This window comes from Dendropsophus ebraccatus, chromosome 2, assembly GCF_027789765.1.
Source record: "Dendropsophus ebraccatus isolate aDenEbr1 chromosome 2, aDenEbr1.pat, whole genome shotgun sequence".
In the NCBI taxonomy this organism is placed as follows: Eukaryota; Metazoa; Chordata; class Amphibia; order Anura; family Hylidae; genus Dendropsophus; species Dendropsophus ebraccatus.
In genome coordinates, this window is record NC_091455.1 from 51,385,725 (window position 1) to 51,408,120 (window position 22,396).

Here is a 22,396-nt window from a genome sequence, read left to right on the forward strand (position 1 = left end):
CTCCTGCCCTGGGACACTCCAGACAGCATGTGCCACTGCCGTCATTTTTTTTTTTTTTTTTTTTGTGAATTTCCTTAACAACAGGAATTCAGTTTGCAGAACGAAGCGAGTTGACAGCGTGATTCGCAATAAATCTTTATTCACCAGATTTGCTTTTCTCATCTCTAGTGACTATGATCACATAATATATTTGAGCATTGTATACACATCTAGCATTCGCTGCAGCTTGTCTGCCAAATTTTATTGTTTATATCCAGGTTAATTAGAATTTACTTGCCAACAATCGCCAAATCCGCTAATGAAGCCGATGACCTTTTATTACCTGCAGTCCCTTGTTTTGATGGGGTGATTGACAGCTTGTTGTTTGGCTACTGTGTTGTATTTCAGCTGACAAGACTTTTCATTTTAACTCAATTTGCCTGCCTATCAGAAGCTGGTGGCAGGCCAGACTGAAGTCACCCAGTTTTGCCTCAGCAGCTTGCTCTGTTTCTCATTAGTACGCATTTATTCAGTGGAAATTGGAAGACAAATGCTCGAAGGCATGTGAACTAAGTATAGCAAATAAGGTTTTAAGGCTCACTATTTATATGAGCATTGAAACGTTCCTTTAAAAAAAAAAAAAGTCTAGTCATAGTCATTGGGACCTGGGAATGGAAGACTGCAAAAGAAAAAAATATTGGGACTGTCTATAACTGATTTATGTAACTATACATAATATAATAAAATAGACGGAACATTGACCATTGGTTTGATATTTCTTTTATTTTAATACACGAGATTTAAATGCGATGCTTAAGAAATCAAGGGGGGATGGGGGTCGTGTTCTTTTGCTGCCTGGTTATCCCTAGGTATTCTTTAAATTGCCTTGTTTGTTCGGCACTAGCACAGAAACAGATGTTGCTGTACTGTGCAAGATAATTTACTGTACCTCATGGTGCAGAATGGAAGGCGTCCCAAGCTACCCAGCTGGTCTGTTAGTAGCACTTGCTGGTGCCTGCTGAACTATGACAAGTGTGAGAGGAGGCTGTAGGTTTATTGTGAATCGATTCACTGTATATTGTCTGATATTTGTGCAGGTTGAGTAGAATGCTGAGCACTTTCTCTCTGGTTGGGGGTTGTGGTGGGGAGGGGAGGGTTGCATTAGTCGACAGACCTAAATAAGTCCCCCTGTCCTTTGGTGATCATAATGTGACTCATTACTGTTGTCATCTAATAATTATCGGCATGATCGCTCAGAGCTACAGCCAAGCTCGTCTTCCACACATAACTGGTACTGGAAGGTAAAACAGATTTGTCATTTACGATCTGACTGCTACGCCACACTTTGTGCTCTATTATTGTGATTAACTTCTGCATAAGATATGCTTACCCAATTGTCATCTGTGATACTGCACTGGGCACAGACTGCCACGCTTCCTGGAAAACTGTCAACCAATATGATGCCTCAGCATTACCCAGGATATAAAACGTAAACCAGCTATTTTATTGTAGCAGCAGGTCCAGGCATATATATCTATAATTTATTTTTTTTATTTTTTTTATCCTCTTATTCTTTCTCACCCTCGCTGAATTCCTCGGGTAAATAATTTTGCTACATATGTCAACTACCATTTCTAAACATAGATTCCGATTGCATTATCATCTTTATGTTTCAGATCTGCAGACAGCAGGGGGAGAAAAAAAATGGAGGCTGGGCCATTGATTTGTACCGTGTAAAGTTTTTTGTTGCCAGAGCGCTGCCAGTTGAAATTTATCGTGTCAGGTGCCTTGTGGCTATCCGCAGTAGAGGCCATATTCTGGAACCAGAGTTGTTCCCTGGCTTCGTCACCAACAAGCCGATTTGACTCTGCCTGATTATAGTAACGAAGGCAGTCCAAAAGAATATGCACAGACTCACTGTACGTCACATTGAATCACAGCGCTGGCCACACAGAGCTGACCGCAGCCTCATTTCTTTAGACAAATGCACGCTTAAGGAAAAACCTCCTGCGAGAAAGCATCCAAGGCCACTTTATTTGCTATGCATGCTGCGACAGATTTAATATTTACTGAAAGAACGTTTGTTATTATCTGTTTCTTTCAGATGCATCGTGTATGCTGCAGATCTGCCGTCTCTGATAACTAACCTTTTGGTTAAGAAAAGTGCACAATGCTTTGTTAACATGTTGCTTTTATTTATTTCCCTGCGTCGCCTCTCGCTCCGGTGCCTACTTTGCCGAAAATGACTTTATTTGCTGGATATTTGTTTTAAAAGCCCATTATTAGAGGAGATCAAGCCCCATTATGGCCCCAATATGAGCTGCTGCAGGAACAGTCAGGTTTGATTACAAAACCAGAGATGCAGATTTAGACAGCAGCTACATGCTGATATGCCTGCGATCAGAATGATTTATGCAAATTATTCATACTAATCCCATTGGGACTTCTCCTCAAACTGCCAGGATAAATTGCCGGAAATTACCCATAAAATCTGTCGTGCTAGGAGCAAAAGGTGAAGGCCATTGGGAACGCAAGGACATTCGACTTCTAAAACGTCTTATCGAGTAGCCTGCTATTGTGTAAATACATTTTTATTTAGAATTAATAATATTTTTTTATATACCTTAAACAAGAATATTACCCACGGTGAGAAACATAGTAGTGCTAGGTCAGTGCGGCTGTGCGACAGTGCTGCCTTTCCCAGGATTGCTCATTCCTTATGTAAATGAACGGTATTTTGTATGCGGTCTTAATTATCTCATTGGCAAGGCTTCTATATTGTGCAGGTTTCCAATAAAGGAGAAAGGTATGCTCTAAATGTTTCCATCCAAAATTCCTTTGACTATCATTTTTGTATATTTATTAGCCCATGTAAACTGTCATTTAAAGCCTTTATGTGGATTACACGCAGTGTTATGCCTCCGCTGTAGTGTTCCTGTAACCTCAGCGCAGAAAATATACTTGTGTTATGGAGCCCAGTGGGGCTGTCTAGTCATTGGCAATATATTCTCTTAGCAAATCATAGCCGCATCATTGTCATGTCTTTTTTTTTCTCTCTCTATTTCTCAGGTAGTGCTATAAATGAGTCACTGCGATTAAGCTCTGCATCTATGAACATCCGTGTAGTTCAAGAGGATTTTCTTTTGGAGCTGGAGGATGACCAGTCAGTGAGTCTGAGGAAAGGCGATTTTGTAGCCCTATATCCTCCAGCACTGCACCGAGATCCTGAGGTCTTTGAGGATCCCGAGGTAAATATTCAAATTGAGCTTGTCATCAGACTCCGGGCACGGTGCAGAGGCCGAATCCTTTACAGCGCATATATTTTCTAATGTTACTCCTTCTTCTGGAAGTAATCTGCCTATATTCAGTCACAGATTTATGGCCCTGCAGGTGAAAGGACTTGCAGCTAGGGGAAAAAAAACAGTGATGATTTGGATTGCTGGTCCTTTCAGAAAAAATGACAATTGCACATTGGATATCAAAAACTTGAGGCTAAATGTGCACTGTCTATGTCTGTGGATCATTTTATAGCTATGGAAATAATCGGTGGTGGCTTAAAATCCAAGTAATGGCCAACATTTATTTAAGTGCCCTGAAAACATAGAAAATACAGTTTAAATATGAACTGGTTCTATGTCATTACTAAATACGCATATTTATACGGGAGCAGAAGTACATATTAATAGTAATGCAACTGTATAGGGAATTTAAAAAAATATTGTGTAAATCAAGTTTTTATTTTAAACATATTTGTTGGTGATTTTTCTTTCTTTAGTTTCTATTTTACTATCTAATCTTTAAAGGGGTTATCCAGCGCTACAAAAACCTGGCCACTTTCTTTCAGAGACAGCCTCATTCTTGTCTCCAGCTTGGGCAGGGTTTTGCTGCTCAGCTCCATTGAAGTGAATGGAGCTTAATTGCAAACCGCACCTGAACTGGAGACAAGAGTCGTGTTGTCTCTGGAAGAAAGTGGCCATGTTTTGTAGCACTGGACAACCCCTTTAAAGCGTGCCATTTTGAGCACAAATTACACAAAGCAATGTTGACTTGTTTGGCCAATAATCACCCTTGTGTAACAGAGCCCTAGACTAATTTTAAGCAGAGCTCACGCGTCTCAACTTCCGTCACTTTCTGCTCTAAGAATTGACATGTCAATTCTTTGCGCGGAGAGCCGCGGGAGAAGAGGAGCATGAGCCCTCCCATATAGACAATGTGGGACACAGGGGCAGGTGGGATTCCATGGCAGAAAGCTCCGCCATGGAATTCCGCTGCTTTTACTCAGTATGAACATAACCTTAACATAGAAACATAGAAGGTTGTCAACAGAAAATGACCACCTAGTCTGCCCTTTTAGTATTTCCTTTCTTATTATATTAGGATAGATATAAGAGGTAAGTGAACCCGGCAGCGCAGCATTTGATTAGCGGTGGCTGAAGAAGCTGGATGCCTAAAGGCTGCCTAAAAAACATTGGTAGAGTTTATGGCATCGATCTTCTGCCGTCACGTCTAATTAAATGCCGCATGCTCAGGTTGAGACGAACTCGATTGTGCTTGAGGTCCGCTTTTCTCTAATAGAAATATGTTTATTCCTGGCATGTTTAAATTCAGTTATTGTAGATTTATAGATTAAAGTGATACTGTCACTCCCCCTTATCCTCTCTTTGTTTTATCAGTGGATAGTGTCACCTAGGCTTTATAGCAGTGTCACCTGGCTTTACAGCAGTTGAGTCCCGCCTCCGAGCTGGGAAGGGAGCCCAACTGCCATGAAGCCCCGCCTAGGTGACACTGTCCACCGATGGAATAAAGTAATTTTAGAGCAGAAGACAGACAAGTGTTATACAGGTATATATCAAATGTGCAGAATCTAAGCTTGTGGATGGTGCGGAGAACCGCACATAGAGTAAGGGGGGGGCATTATTACTTTAAGCCTAAACTTCTTGTTTTTTACAGATCACTTTAGAGCAGTGTCCTCCTTATCATCAAAGATAGAAGTACAATGAATGATGACACTAGTAAATAGAGAAGAAAAGATACTTACAGTTGCTGATCTTCAGATATCAATTTCCTCCTCCCTTTTGAATGACGTCTGCACAGGTCACAGAGCATGCCTAGAAACCTCTTCCATTCATATAAATAGGGTCTGGTACAAACTATTGTGTACTGGGCTTGCTGCATGTATATATCGTCAACAAATTCCACATAAATGTACAGAGATCGCCATCCTTACACTACTTTCAATTAGAGCTCAATGTCTCAGTTCAAATTAAGTGTGGAAGAAAACCAGACAATAGACCCACAAAAACTCAAGAGATAAAACACAAACTTAATGCAGATGTTGCCCTTGTACTGTAAGTACCAAAAGTAGTTTCGGGTTCGGGTTTGAGTCCATCCGAACCCGATCATTCAGCATTTGATTAGCGGTGGCTGCTGAATTGGATAAAGCTCTAAGGTTGTCTGGAAAATATGAATATAGCCAATGACTATATCCATGATTTCCACATAGCCTTAGGGCTTTATCCAACTATAGCAGCCACTGCTAATCAAATGCCGAAAGTTCGGGTTCGGATGGACTCGAGCATGCTTGAGGTTCGCTCATCTCTAGCCATAAACATTATAAAAATTAAAGGGACTCTGTCAATGGGTAAATGGCGCCCTGTGCAAAACCTTTTTTCAGCGCCCCCCCCCCCCCTTAAGGTAGCATAAAGCTTCTTCAGCCTCCCACCCCTGCAGACAACATGCAACACCCATTACCCGACCCCCTCCCCCGCCATACACACAACTACCCCCCCAGCCATTCACACAGCTACCCGACCCCCCCCCCCCCCCGCAGCCAAACAAACAACTACCCCCCAGCCCCCTCACAACTCCAAACTTTAAAGCCAAAGCCAGGATTGGATTTGAGATAAGGAGAAATCTCAGTCTTTCCTCTATGACCTGTTCTCTGTTTATAGTTTGTTTCTGACTTTGGCTTCAATAATCTGTCAGATAAATCTCTCTTTGTAAAGGCACCCTTACAGATATCCTCCTGAGCAAGTAAAATGTACATCTAATGCTGTGTTTCCATATTTGCATTCAGAATGTGTTTTTAAACACATGGAAAACAACATCCCTATTGCAAGAGCCGTGCCAATATTGCCAATAATCCCCAACAACATAGCACGGCTATTGGAGAGGAAATGGCAGCGTGGTTTTATCCATGTTTGCACACAAATGTGAAAATAGCCTAATACCACCTGCTGGCCACAAAAAGGGGAAAAACACTGAAAACAAATGTGTAGTTTTCCTAAAAAAAATGCTATGTGACATGTAAGGGCTATTTTATAATACTTTATTGAAAAGTTAGTGTTTCTATCTGGAGTTATGTGATCTGGAAATAAATAAATAAAATTTTATATATATTAGATTGATGCTGCATGTATGCAGTGCATTATAGCTATCTATCAGCATCCCATCATAATTGGGCCACGTTCAGGTGACTATGGTCAGACGGCTTCCTGCTGGTATATGCAGATGTAACAGGCCACAATAGCGCAGAATATCCCACTATTCAGACCAGTTACATACCTCCCAAGTGTCCCTCTTTTGGAGGGACAGTCCCTATTTTTTACCCTTGTCCCTCTGTCCCTCTTTACCCCTTACATGTCCCTCTTTTTGACCTAGATATTAGATTCCCATTAATAAACTTTCTGGGGGAGAATTATGAAAGGGTGTAAATATACACCAGGTGTAAACTGCCCACAGCAGCCAATCACAGCTCCTCTTATATGTTACCAGAGCTGAAAGCTGAGCTGTGATTGGTTGCTGTGGGCAGTTTACACCTGGTGTATATTTACACCCTTTCATTAATCTCTCCCCCTCTATGTTGCTCTAGAAAGTGTCTGGTTTCTTACTGTATAATAGACCCAAACTTGCAGATTATTCCATCATGTGGTGCAAATTGGAGTTTAAAAACTATTATATTCAGACGAATCAAGATACATTAGTTCCCCTTTCACACATGCAGACTCATGATTTCTATGGCCCCATGCACACAACTGTAGGTGTTACGGATATGTTTTGGGGACATGATCTGTGCCGCAAAAAAAAAAAAAAAAAGATTAAGCCATTGTTCATCCATGTCACCTATTTAACAGGGAATCCCTGCAAATGCGGTCAGTTACGGAAACACATTTGTAATCCCATCCGCAGTTGTCCCTCTTTGGCCATCCAAAATGTTGGGAGGTATGCAGTTACATGTGTGTATATCAGTGGGAAGTGGCATGCACAGTCATTGGCTGACCACACTTTGGCAATTAAAGTGAATGGGATCTGTCTTTTGTGGTGAGCTGATGATGGTGATCTATGGCACTGGCTGCACTCACACATGTCTTGTGTATTAGGAACCCCCCATAGTATACACACCTCTGGCCTCACCTGCCTCCTTAGCTGTGACTTTTATTACAGCAAGTCAGGTTTAAATCTTTTACTGCTTTTTAACATATATTTGTTTCCTTACCTGCAGTGTAAGGGGTAAACCTGTCCTGCCCCAATAAATGAAAGTCACAGATAAGGAGACACAGGGAGAGAATGGAGTCACCCCCTCCTCCTCCCCAGCTGTGACAGGACTGCTGCCCCCACCTCAGTGCTGTCCCTATCACAGCCCACTCACAGCTACATGAGCAGAGATACAGGTAAAGCAGGGATAATAGTCACCCTGTCTTCTGTCAGGACGGGTCAGCCGGGGGAGGGGTGCTTCCTCTCTCTCTCTCTCTCTCTCTCTCTCTCTCTCTCTCTCTTCTCTGGCCGCCTGTCTCCCTTCACAGAGCAGCTAAGCTGATTGGTGGAACAGCAGGGGAGCTCGTACAGTTCCACCTATCAGCAACAAAGCCCCCTAGCTGGCCGGGAGTGTGGCGCCCCGTGCAATCGCACAGGTCGCACACCCCAAGGGCCAGCCCTGTCTGTAAGTAGGATTAAGGAAGCAGATTCAAAATCTGTAGTTTGTAGCTTTCTGCTCCTTTGTATTTCACCACTGTAAGGCTATGTTCACACTACGTAAAACTACGGCCGTTGTTGCTGATAGCAACAACGGCCGTAGTTTTTGTGCAGCGGAACACAGCCTATTAAGCAATGGGATTCCGGCCGAAGCGTACACACATCGTATACGCTCCGGCCGGGATCTGTGCGGCCCCGCAAATAACTGACATGTCAGTTTTCTGCGGTCAGAAATCAGTAAATTCCGCCCGCAGAAAGACCTGTCAGTTCACACAGTGAAGCGAGCGGCTCAGCTTTGTATACTCTACTGATGTAAAATCTACTGATAACAGGTTTAGCAGCTGTTTTGGAGGTGATAGAGTCCCCTTAACATTTCTGCTTACTTACATCTTTAGGCTGGGTTAACACTACATAAGACACCAGCCGTTCTGTGATCCGGCCGTGTCACAGAACGGCCGGTCTTAATTAAGTTCATCTCTGCCGGTACTACAGTCGGGATAAACTTCAATTCTATTGAATTGGGATGCCGGTGCATGAATGAATAGCGGACGCACAAAACTGACACGTCAGTTTTCCGTGCGGCCGGTTGGAATCCCGGCCAGAGCGTCTACTGTGTGTATACACTCAGGCCAGGATTCCTTCTGACTTCTATGCAACATGTTTTTGTATTAATCAAGGCCATTGTTGCAAATTGCAACAGCAAGTTTGCAATTTACATCTATTAATTTTTTATTTTTTTTTTTAGTTATCATTAAGAACACGGTACTTCCTGTTTTATGACTTTTTTTCTTAAAAAGTTAAAAAACTGGAAGTCCTGTGTATCCCAGGCCATCTAAGCGCTCACAGAAAAGGCAGTCATGTACTTTAATGTATACTTTAATGTAATTTATCATGAACAAAGTCAGCCATCTGATTTTAGGACTCATTATCACTAAATCCTACCTGGGGTATTGGGTAAATAGGTATTCTCACTTATCCGCTATCTTCAAGATATTGTAGATGGCGGTAAATGTGAGACTGCAGGGGTCTGACCACTGCACCGCAACTCCCCCCCAACACAATCTCCAGAAGAGAGCCCCAACTCCTTTTTAAGTGAAGCAGCAGGTTGGCACACTTGCCACCACTCCATACATTTTCTTTGTATGGCATTGCACTTGACTCTTTCAGGCAGCTTCTGTAGACAAATGATGGAGCTGCGGCACCCATGCTGACCCGCCACTCCATTTAAAGTAAAGTCACGGTCCCCTTAGGCAGATGACAGTGGGCCTATTGGTCAACCCCCCCCCACACACACACCACCACCACCACACACACACACACACACACATACACACACACACACACACACAATCTCACGCTTATTCTCTATCATGTAAATGGGGGATACATTTATTAAGGTTGGAATACCCCTTTAGGCTATGTTCACACGCTGTAAGAGACCGGCCGTTTCGTAACCCTGCAAAGATCATCCCGGCCGGTACTGCAGTGTTCTCTCAGCCCGGTCGCAGTGAACTCTCTTGCTTGCTTCTTTGTGTGAACTGACAAGTCTTTCTACAGCCGCAGTTCACTGAATTGCGGCCGCAGAAAACTGACATGTCAGTTCTTTGCGGTGCCGCATGCAATCCCGACCGGAGCATATATGATGTGTATACGCTCCGGCCGGGATCCCATAGAAGGAGAGGCAATGTGCACACAAGTGCAAGGTACGGCCGTTGTTGCCGATCACCATTTTATCATTCAAATAAATGGCTGATTTTTCCTGTGTGTCTATGGACGTACCCTAAGTGTGTTCAAGGTTGGATAAAACTACACAGATTAACAGTAGAGATGAGAGAATTTTTGAAAAGTTTGGTTCATCTGGTTTGAAAAGCTACAGATTGAAGATTCGGTTATCCCTAAATCAGTTCTAAACTAACTGGATTTAAAAAAAATTGCCTGTGTTTAACAGTGGTTTTATTCAGGTGCCTGGTGCTGGTGTAAAGTAGTAATTTGTACTGTACTCCCTGACTTTGTGCATACTGTAATCATCCAGTCTGAACATGGCCACTGCCAAGATGGCTGCCAGCTTATCACAGCATGTTACATCACTTCCTAAGTGCCTCCTGATTGGCTATGGAGTGTCCCCGGCGGTGTCAGAGGTCCTGGTTATGTGATCTCTCCTTCTTTCTGGTTTCCTGCTCTTCAATGTAGTTTGTGTCATGTTTGCCAAAGTTCATGGTAGTGAACTGGCAAAAGTCTTGGTTCTGCTTAAATCCTATTTTGACCCAAAATTTCTGGTAAAACTTGGGTTTGGGTTTCCCGGTTAGCGCATCTCTATTTAACAGGTATATACTGTAAATGTTTAAAAATGTCTCAGAACACTGTAAAATAAAAAAGGAAGTCAAACCTCGCAGCGAAATCCACTGCAAATCCCTTACCTGTTAGTTTCTATGCGATTACATACTCGCAGCAGGATTGACATACCGCTGCTAATATGTAAATGGAAGCCCACTTAACTCCCCACCTGCCTGAGCATATATTGCCTGCTCCACGCTCCGGCTTGCTTCAGGAGGGGTCCCTGCATCTGAACGATCTGCTCAGTCATTCAGTGCGCTGCGGTAGGGCAGGGCAGCGCACTGATTGGCTGAACGGGGCGTCGAACCAGGAACCCCCGAAGCAAGCCTGCGTGCAGAGCAGATAATATAAGATCCGTCCAGCGTAGGGGTTAAGGGGGCTGTCACTTACTCATGCATGTAATCTCATAGAAACTAACAGGCAAGGGATCTGCAGCGGATTTCGCTGCAAATTTGGTTAGGGAATGTATACAGCATGGGGGCTACCTGGGGGGCAGTGTATACAGCATGGGGGGGGGGGTTACATGCAGAGGGGAATTTGTACAGCATGGGGGCTACCTGAAGGGGAGAGTGTATACAATATGGGGGCTATCTGCAAAGGGGGCAGTGTACACAGTACGGGGTATATATGCAGGGGGGGTGTATACAGTATGGGGGCAACCTGCAAGAATCGGGGGAGTGTATATAGTATGGGGGATACCTGCAAGGGGGGAGTGTATGCAGTATGGGGGATACCTGCAGGGGGGTGGAGTGTATACAGTATGGGTGCTACCTGCAAGAAGGGGGGAGTGTATAGAGTATGGGGGCTACCTGCGGGGGATAGAGTGTATACAGTATAGGGACTACCTGCAAGCGGGGTGTATAGAGTATGGCGGCTACCTGCAAGTGGGGGTGTGTATAGAGTATGGGGGCTACCCGCAGGGGTGGGGGGTGTATACAGTATGGGGCCTACCTGTGGGGGGAGTGTATACAATATGGGGGCTACCTGCAGGGAGGAAGTGTATACAGTATAGGAGCACCTGAAAGTAGAGGGGGGAGTGTATACAGTATGGGGGCTACCTGCAGGGGGGAGTGTATACAGTATTAGAAACTTTGAAACCTCTTCTGTGTTTTCCTCACCAAGGATGAAAGGTAGTGCTTAAGAGGGCCAGATTATGATGATGCAGGATTGTGTATGCATTTATTATTATAAGCTGCAGGATTTCTTACTTATGGTCTGCAGTCGGCAAGGGGGGGCAGAACTATACACTACAGGTATACAGGACCTCAACCAACTATATACTACAGGTATACAGGACCTCCACTAATACTGTCAATGTTGTATATAACCAGGCTCAGCATAACACTACCAATGTTGTACATAACCAGGCTATATAACACTGCTAATGTTGTATATAACCAGGCTGTAAATAACACTGCCAATGTTGCATATAACCAGGCTCAGTATAACACTGCCAATGTCGCATATAACCAAGCTCAGCATAACACTACCAATGTTGTATATAACCAGGCTCTGTATAACACTACCAATGTTGTACATAACCAGGCTGTATATAACACTGCCAATGTTGTATATAACCAGGCTCTGTATATAACACTGCCAATGTTGCATATAACCAGGCTGTATATTACACTGACAATGTTGCATATAACCAGGCTGTATATAACACTGACAATGTTGCATATAACCAGGCTGTATATAACACTGACAATGTTGTTTATAACCAGGCTCTGTATATAAAACTGCCAATGTTGAATATAACCAGGCTCTGTATACAGTCTGATCACATGATGACATCTCAGTTTGGCTCTTAGGTATTTAGGATGTTTAAAGTTTTTAGTTTAAAGTTTTTAGTTTATTTCTAACCTACAATTTACATAAACTGTGCAGAACTGTTGGGGTATATAGCGTATAAAGGGATATATAGGGCTCCTGTCGATTTCCCCTTAAACAAAAAAAAAATGGCATAAATTTGCCTCCTGGACGACCTTGGAACAAATCTACTTAACACACTGACACTTCATACTCGGGAAGCGCCGGGTTTTCTAGTATATATATAGTTGGAAGAGGAAAACTACAATCAACCAATAAGACAATCATAAAAATATACTATGATATTGAGTAGTGTATTTACAATATAAAATATAATTTTTATGGTGGGAGTAAGCCCTCTCTATAAACAATGTAAGTTAGTTGATTAAACCTCTGCTCTAATAAAATCTGTACTGAATGTATGAAAGAAGCTTATCAAGATTCATACATCTGTCACTGCCACTAAACTGTTGCATGGAGGATCCGCCTGCTAGTGTTCACCGCAAGTTTCTACATTTATCAATATGAAATAAAAGAGATGAAATGTACCAAGACCGAGATACAATTCTCATTGTTCTCTGTAGACATGATGGGAGTGTTACCTCAAATTCTCGACTTCTACATTGTGACAGGGAAAAAAGGGTGTCATTTTATAGATATTTGAGCAAATTGTAATAGGCAGATTACATAACCATCTGCTATCATCTTTACTTGAGCTCTTTCTGGTTCTATGAAACAATAATGAAATTGGCAAGATATTTACTGACAGCTGATGGCATAAGGATGGGGGGGATGCAAGTCAAAACTGACCGTTAATGAATCTGCTGTTTTATTAAAATATATAAGAAAAATTATTATTAACTTAAAAATATATAATTAGAAAATACACATAAACAAAAAACCCACAAGAAATAGTAATTACTTCGTATATATATATATATTTTTTTTTTTTTTTTGTAAAAAATCATTTTATCCCCTACTACTTTACAGTATAATTGATCTATCAATTTCCCTGCTTTTTCAGGGAATGTTTGCAAATAAATCTCTGTATGGCTATGTTCACACAATGTAATTTTTACGTAAAAAAACGAACGCCGATTGCAATGGAATTAGCATCCGTTCTTTATGGTAGGGGCGGCATTGCATTAAAGTCAAAGTAATGCTGTCCACTGTGTTCACATATCGTTATGTTAAAAAAATGTACCTGCCTATTATTTCATTGAACAGAGTCCGGAAATAATAGCTGTTCACACAATGTAATGTGCGGCTGCGGCCATACATTACATTGCAGTAAATGGCTAATTGATTTGCGGGCACACCAGATGGTTACCGCAAATTAATAGTAAAAAACAACGTTCCTGCAGCCGATACAGAGGTATTGGCTGCAGGAACGTCCTTAAGCCAGCCTGGCAAACGAGAGTTTAACAGAATCCGTTGCTATGCAACGGACGCTGTTAAATGTTGTGTGAACAATCTATGACTGTGAACACCCACTAAAGTTAATCAGGTTGTGTGAACATTCTGGATCTATCTCTTATATCTACGTATGCTGTAACTAGTAGATGGTCCATCCTAGGTCAATGACTGTATATAATAGAAAAAACAAACACTTAAGGCTGCCTGGAAAACAGGGATACAGCCATAGGCCATGTTCACATAACGTATGTGTTGTATAAATCATGGCCGTTGCTGCAATTTGCAACAACAGCCATGATTTATACAACACATACGTTCAAAAACACCACCGTTCGGTGATCCGGCCGGGTCACAGAATGGCCGGTGTTATACTTAGTGTGAACATGGTCATAGGCTATATCTATGTTTTCCAAGCCTCCCTAGGACTGCATCTAACTTCTTCAGCGACTGGTAATAAAATGCAGAGAGTTTGAGTTTGGACAAACCCAAGCATGCTTGGGGTTCGCTCATCCATAGTTGTAATGCAGATGCATCAGTTATTTTTAAAAACAAAATGCTAAAGGCAAACCTACGTGGAGGTCCCTATGCATGTGGGAAAAGGGATGTTGAAAGTGCAAACATAGCACTTGCTATTATATGCTGTAACACTCGTAGTCTCACGATCAGTACAGATAGCCTAAAGGTTCTTGGCTCTATCTGTACCTCCATACAGAAAAGCAGGCTATAACAGTTATAGTCACAATATAGATACAACTAAGGGCCATATTACACAGAGCCAAAATCTACCAAATCAGACAGATATCGCCCCATGTATTAGAGGCAGTGATCAGTCTTGGAGCTTCCATGTAATAGGAGGTGCACGGCACGGTCAACAGCTGATTACAGCAAGTTCTGCATGGACATCGATCTAGCAGATCAGCTTGGGATTGAGCCATGTAATAAGGCTTCTTTGCCTTCTTGGGTGTAGTAAGGTTTCCTGGGTCTCTAATTTCTTCACAGAAAAGCAAAAGTGAAGAGGCCCAACCACTAATTGTTAAATAAATTATTCCACCCATCTAGTCGGACTCCTCCCTTTTCTTACCTCTTTTTGACTCCATAATCCACTGGTCACATGACCTTGTTCAAAAGGAGTCCTGGGCCTTTATACTATATAGTTACATCTGTTATGTGAAAACAAAACAGTTGTCAGCCCAGTCTCTGCCATAATACAGTCATCGTAGCAGGTGCTACTCTCTCTTGGTTTTGTACTATCCACATCACGCTGTACCTTCCCAAATCTGGTTGGTGATTATGGTCTACAGTGTCCTTTACAGTATAAATAATTAGGCATCAAATCCCCCTCTATTGGCTCCCCTCTAATGGTGGGTGGTAAGACATCATTCTTCCTCAAACTCCACTCCGCTAAATGGTGAGTGTGGGTCATAGTGCCCTTTACAGTCTAAACAATAGGTGTGAAAGTGACACTGTCACCCCCTATTTGCATTTTGACTGCTCTCCACAGGTGTAAAGGGTAAATGTTACAGCTTTCGTTACTTATTTTATATCACACCTCATGGTGCTTGTTCTGGTAAAAAGTCGTTTTTATCACCTGTGGATTGGTATATGTGGGCCTTGCCTCGCCCCATATGTGCCACATCGCTCCGCTCCTAGCAACACTTAGCCCCCCCCGGCGATGACATCACAGATGGGGCAGGGCTAAGTGTCGCTAGGGGCGGAGCAATGTGGCACATAGGCCATGAGGCCCCGCCCACATATACCAATCCACAGGTGATAAAAATGACTTTTTACCAGAACAAGCACCATGAGGTTAGAGATGAGCGAACTTTTCGAAAGTTCGTTCCGACGGGACTTTCGGATTTTTCCAGAAATTTCGGTTCGACCGAATTTCGGATTTCTTCAGATTTCATAGTTTAAAGCATCTATATGATACTGGGGTAGTGTATTTTGGTTTTTTTTAGACTTTAATACTTACCATTACAGGGTCTATGCAGTAAATTCACCATTACAGGGTCTATGCAAAAAAAAGGACACAAATGCAGTGAAGGAGCAGCAGTAGTCATTGGAGGCCAGTGGAGGTCCAGCAATAGTCATTGAGGCCAGTACCAGAGCAGCAGTAGTCAAAATGGAGGACAGGTATCAGCAACAGTAGTCAACATGGAGGCCAGGCAGAAGCAGCAGTAGCCAACATGGAGGACAGGCATCAGCAACAGTAGTCAACATGTAGTCCAGGCAGGAGCAGTAGTAGCCAACATGTAGGCCCAGTCAGGAGCAGCAGTAGCCAACATGGAGGCCAGGCAGGAGCAGCAATAGTCAACATGGAGGCCAGGCAGGAGCAGCAGTAGCCAACACAGAGGCCAGTACAGGAGCAGCAGTAGTCAACATGGGGGCAAGGGAAGGCACACCAGTAGTCAACCTGGATGCCAGTTAAGGCCCAGCAGTAGCCAACAAGGAGGCAACGGCAGGCACAGCAGTAGTCAACATGGATGCCAGTTAAGGCTCAGCAGTAGCCAACATGGAGTCAAGGGCAGGAGCAACAGTAGTCAACATGGAGGTCAGACAGGAGCCTTTCCTCAGTAAAAGACAGCCAGCATGGGGCACCATAGTGGGACAGGGTTGGTGGGTGATCAACCCCATAATAACAGTCTTATCGCTTGAATATGGCGATAATCTCTTGGTGTAATGGGGCCTTTATATAGACAGAGCTGAGTCTTTCCAGATTATGTCCAATCAGCTCAGTTTACTACAGGTGACTCCAATCAAGGTGCAGAAACATCTCAAAGTTGATCAAGAGAAATCAGAGGCAGTGGAGCTAAATTTAAAGTGTCATAGGTCTAAACCTTATGTCTATATTTACACTATGTAAAAAAAACAGACGTCCACTTTTTCTATTTAAAAAGACATCAGATTTTGCCACAATTTAATTATTTTCAGACTTCCATTGCAAACACTGGACGTTATTTTTTAGTTGTTCACAAACAGTTTTTTTTTCACCGTCCTTTCACCGTTTTTACTATGAAATTTTATAGACTTTTCAACTAGAGACACATCCAAAGGGCAACTATTTAACCCAAACTAGAGTAATGTATCAACAGCCGTCATTACATTGACAGGTGGCCAAACAGCGAAATGACGGACATCATTTTAAACTCAAAATAAATGACATCATCTTTTCTTTTTAAAAATGCAGAGGAAAAAATGGCATGGGAACATAACCTATGTCCTGCTAAATTTTTGTTTTTCATGGGTAAATAGCAAAAATTTCTAAAATTCACTAATCACATTCTCCTTATGAGAAATTGAGGGTTTTTTTTTCTTTTTTTTGTTTTGCACAAGGCCATAACATAAAATGTAAAATAAGTTAAAAGGTCTTATGCATTGTACATGCTGGCATACTTGGGAATTATCGTATGTCCAGATAAAACAGTGTGTCTAGACGTTTTGTGTAAAGTATAAGAATTACATAACAATATTGCACACTGGGTCCTTTCCCCACCTATCACCATAACTCCATTGTCCTCATTATCAACGTTGCTTCAGCAATTAACCAGGATTATGATTTTCAGGAAATTCTGCATTCTGCGACTCCAATGTTGACGGTTTCGTAATTACTAAAATAATACAATCTATTTTGCATTTCATTATAAATTCATGATTTTAGAATTAACCTTTAACATATATGTACTGTATAATTAGCTATATTTATCACTGTTTTTCAGCTTATTCCTTGAACAGGAAAGTATACTAAATTATTAACCATCTGTCAGCCTAGTACGTTCTTAAGACTGCTGTCCATTTACCAGAACCAATGGAATACAATACAGCTGCCCATGTATACTTGCCAAGTGCCTATGTATGTATTTTTATAATAGTGTACTTAATCATTAACAGATCTTGTGTTAAATGATATTGTACTTGAAATACAAATAAGATACTCTACACAAAGGCTCATATATACTCAGATATTTCTATGAAGGCTGTTTTACTACAGCCTTATGGTTAGTTTGTCTATTTTGTGGTTCATCGTATTTTTCTTCTTAATTTCATACGAATAGTCGAACAATATCCATTATATATAGACCTTGGCAAGAATAACATTTAGATGGTCTTCAATATTTAGTGGAAATGCTGACATCTGGGCGCTGTGACTGGTATTATGCTCAGCCCCAGTCTCTTCAATAAGTTTTTGATTTGCTATAAAAAAAGAAAATGTTCCCTTAATACCACAAAAATGTTTTTGCATGCTTTTATGGTCCACATTTTTCTACATTGATGTCTATGGGCAAATCAGTAGTAGCAAGATAACAGGTATTATCCCGCAATCACAGTATACAGCCGTATACCGGATATACGTTTGTTTTTTACAATAATAAAATGAAAGAGCTGTTTAACTCCTTTACAGGACACAGACTGCGCAATAAGTAGTAGCTAGATAACAGGTATTAGCCCGCACAGTATACAGCCGTATACCAGATATATACGGTAATTGTTTTTTTACAATAATAAAATGAAAGAGCCATTCATTTTCTTTACAAGATGCAGACTGCACAAATCAGTAGTAGCATCTGGGCCGTATTTACCACTAGGCACCCGTGGTCCAGTGCCTAGGACAGCACCCTGCAGGGGGGCAGCACCAAGGAGTAAAGGGAAGGAAACTATTTTTTTTGTTTTAATTTTTTTAGTCTCCCACCTCCCATTCAGACTTGCCAGTAAATCTGGTGACTTTTCAAGGTGTGTGTGTGTGTGTGTGTATATGTGTGTGTGTGTGTGTGTGTGTGTGTGTGTGTATGGTGGAATTGTTCAGATCTGGTATGGCGGTGTTATCCAGTCACAGTAATCCAGTAAATGTGACGCCTGGAGCTATCATCTACCAATCTACCAATCCTGTGGTAAGAATTCCTTCAGGCCATATGCAGACTGCTCTAATCATTGATTCAATGTGGAAGTTTGTTTATGTTTTAAGCAGTTAAAAACCATGAAAAACGTGATTCAGAAAATGTTTCTACATGTAGAGAAATGCATGTGGCTGAAATCAGGCTCCGCCATGCCCCCCAAGATGGGGCGTCTTCAGGTTTAGTGCCTAGGGCATCAGCAGCTGTTAATACGGCCCTGAGAAGCAAGATCAGTAGATGTCTGAACACACTGCCTGTGTATGTTTTTTATCCTTTTAGCCCCAACAAGGGCTTTTGGGGGTCCCTTACTACCTTACTTCACCTAAATGCTAACTCTTCCTGGTATACAGTCTGCCCCTCTCTAGCTCCAACCAGCAAGTGACACGAATCTGAAATCCCCTATTCTTATACTCAAGAGGTGACATAGTTTAGCCAGCCAATCACAGTTAGAGGTTGTTGTTTTTCTTTTAAAGTCCTGCTTATTTCTACTGCCTGTCCCTCCCCCCTACATGTTTATTGGCTGGAAAAAAGCGCCAGGGGGGTGGGAGGGCGAATTGACTTTTTACTGCGTTATTGTTCAAATATTTGAACACAATCGAATAGCGTGAATAGCATGCTATTTGCTCATCACTAATAAGATGTAATGTTGGCACACATATGTCACTTGGAGGGCAGACCAGGTACCAAAAATTGCAACTTTTTGAGCAAACAACTTTTTGACAAAAAACCCACATTTAGACTGTTGGTAAATTCTCCTCTTTGGCTCTAACATTAATGTGTTTGAAGAGAAAAAAAACATGCTTCTCAGGCGATGCACACAACACAACAATCATTGAGCTCAAGTAAATCAGCAAAAAAATCTATTGTCTCCATTGATACATTGCCCCCTGAAAAAATTTGAATATGCAAAAAGCCTCTGTGGAGCCTCAGTTATGAGTCTCTAAACACGGGAATAAGCCAGATATTCTTCCTGGGAAGGAAGCCCATTGCTAAGAGGTGCCTCCCAGTGGGAAGATCACCAAACCACCCTGTATTAGGACACAAATAGGGAAATACCACGGCGGCCCCTTTAGCATCAAAGGCGCATAGAGAGGAGACGTGCAAGCCCTCCCACAGACAGCCTGTGTGACACAGACTGGCGGAATTCTGCCTCTTTTACTCTGTGTGAACTTGCCCTAACTCAGTTGTGAGTATTAGGACACAAATAGTGATATACCAGGGTGGCCCCTTTAGCGTCATAGTCTAACTCAGTTGCGAGTATTGCAACATGACAAGGGAAAACCAAAGCCAGGCATCCGCCCACGGACAGCTGTTTCAGGTATATTGCCCCTCATCAGTGTGGAGTAGAATATTGGCTATTGGGGTAAGTGAACAGTAGACCAGCAAAACACAGCAATCACTGAGCTCAAGGAGATTAGCACAAAAAAAATCCAATCACCATCGATACATTGCCCCCTGAAAATTTTTTAATACGCAAAAACTGTTTTTGTATATTCCAAGGGGATGAGCTCTCAGTTGTCAAGTCCACAAGCATTTTAAAAAATCATATCTTGAAAATAAAAGCAGCAATGGAGAAAGCAGCCATCCAGTGACATTAGGGCCAGTGTTTTACACATTTTTAAGGGGTTTTCTTGCAAAAACACCCCTGTCCAGTGTGTGGTATTACAGTGTGTGTTTTACTTCACTGAGGACAAGAGTGGCACAGTTACTGGAAGAACACAGCTATGTTTTTCTAAGCCTCGACAACCCCACTAATTCAGTTTATGGCAGTAGCCTGTCTCAAACTTCTTATTTTTTTTAATGAATGCTTTATCTCATAGAAAATGTGTGTACATGTGAGGGTTGCACAACATTTCTTCCAAAAAAAGGCAGGTGTATAATAAGTCCTGCAGTAGGTTTTAGTTACAGTGATATGGATGAGATCGCCAGGGATTTGAATCTTGTGAAATTGTTCTTGGTAATTCTTTCTATACCCACAGAGTGTGATTACACGGACTGTGAGCTCCTGTTGTATGTGTGATATGTTTACTCTATAATTATTTTCAGTGTTATTTTCTCACCCAGTGGCTATAAGCTTTATGAATTTCATAGCTCCAACCTGTGCTTAAATATTTTTTTCTAATACTTTCTAATAGTTTTTATGATTCAGGTGTACACATTTTTTTTCTCGCTAATATGACTCCTGTCACCATTCTCTTTCAATATTAACAATAATTCCCTTTAAAACTAGCAGTTGGCAGATTAACAGTGATTCTTCTAAATCTTAATTATGACTCCTGAAGTTCATGATGATATCCTCTAGTTTCTATTGTCAACCTTAAGTCAACTGGATTCAGAAAATTATATAGATTTTTAATTTACTTCTATTTAAAAATCTCAAGTCTTTCAGTATTTATCAGCTGTTGTATGTCCTGCGGGAAGTGGTGTATTTTTTTCAGTCTGACATAGTGCTCTCTGCTGCCACCTCTGTCCATGTCATGAACTGTCCAGAAAAGTAGAGGTTTTCTATGGGGATATACTACTTCCTGCAGGACATACAGCAGCTTATAAGTACTGGAATACTTAATAGAATTAAATTACAGATCTGTATAAGTTTCTGAAACCAGTTGATTTAAAAGAAAAAAAAATCACAGAAGTAGCCCTTTAAATGGGCACTGTCATTGAAAGAAACTTTTAAAATGTTTGATTGGTCTAGGTCTACTAAGATCCCCATGGTCAGTTTAAAAAGATGGGAGAAGTGTGTACTTCCATCTTACAATCTTGCAGCAATCTCCATCCAGGCAGCTTCATTATAAGTCTATGGGGCCACTGGCTGGAGATTACTCACAGCAGTGAAATGAAGCACATTACTGCATGCACCACCCTACTCATTCTCCTGATCAGTGGTGATTGGTCAAGGTTTGAGTATTCAGACCCTCACAAACTCCCTGGCTCGCTGGCAGACTAATAGCTTTGTGCCATGTTCACACTTTGTAAGGCATCCGTGCGCCCGCATCTGAATTCCCCACTGCACACAAAGGAAAGAAGTCCCACCAAATTTAAAAAAGGGAGAAAGGCAGGGGAGTGTAGGAAAAAAATTAAACAATGTAAACTCACCCGTCCATATGCCTCTGTAGCAAAGCTCCAGGGTTCTGCTGATGGACTCCAGATGTGATTTTTCTGCCAAAAACTGGGTGCGCCACGTACCCTGCTCTTCTAGCTGCAATATCACAGCTCTGCTGAGTGATTGGTCTCTCGGACAGTCAGTGACTAGGGCACTTTCCCACCCAGGTTACTTATTGGCTTAGTGAACAATAACTCATCCATGTATGTGATGTTGCATCCCCTGCTTTCCTGTCATTTTTGGATTTTGTGGTCCTTCTCAATTAAAGTGACAAAAAGAAGTGAGACAAATTATTATTGTTAAATCAACTTCTCAGAAATGGATATCTAATTTGCCAGCCATAGGCTGCATCCATGTTTTCCAGGACTCCCTAGGGCTGCAACCAACTTCAACAGCCACTGCTACTCAAATGCTGCACGCTCGGGCTCAAAATTCACTCAACTCTAGTTAATACTGCTAAAAACGAAAGCACCTATTACACGAGGCGACTATGAGGAGCAAACGAGCGCAAACATGTTGAAAGACAAACGACCACAACGATCAGCCGACATCGTTCATGTCAGCTGATCGTTCTGTTCAATTACACAGGACGATTATTGGCCCTAATGGCCGACATCGGCCAAATATGGCCGATAATCGTTCCGTGTAATAGGGCCTTAAGACTACCTGGTGGAAATCCAACCCAAATTTACCTAATACTATTTGTTACTGCTGTTAATACTAGTTGTAATTTTTAATTGTACATTTTAAATAGAAATCATAGAGAGGGGGAGGAGAAACAATGGCATTGGCTAGAGTATTGACAGAAGGCAGAGGGAGACAATGGGTGTGTTGACGCCCATTGCACTCTATACTTGCTGCTCCACAGACAGCTAGAAAGACCAGCGATTGA

The 22,396-nt window shown here is 41.9% G+C and overlaps 1 protein-coding gene across 2 annotated transcripts in view; it reads left to right on the forward strand.

Annotated features, from left to right (window-relative positions):
- CYP7B1 (cytochrome P450 family 7 subfamily B member 1) overlaps positions 1-22,396 on the forward strand; it is a 151,938-nt gene that overhangs the window by 123,213 nt on the left and 6,329 nt on the right. For both annotated transcript variants that reach the window (XM_069957535.1, XM_069957536.1), the window contains exon 5: positions 3,049-3,227. In XM_069957535.1, the coding sequence (XP_069813636.1) occupies positions 3,049-3,227 (179 nt within the window). The remainder of the gene's footprint in view (positions 1-3,048; positions 3,228-22,396) is intronic.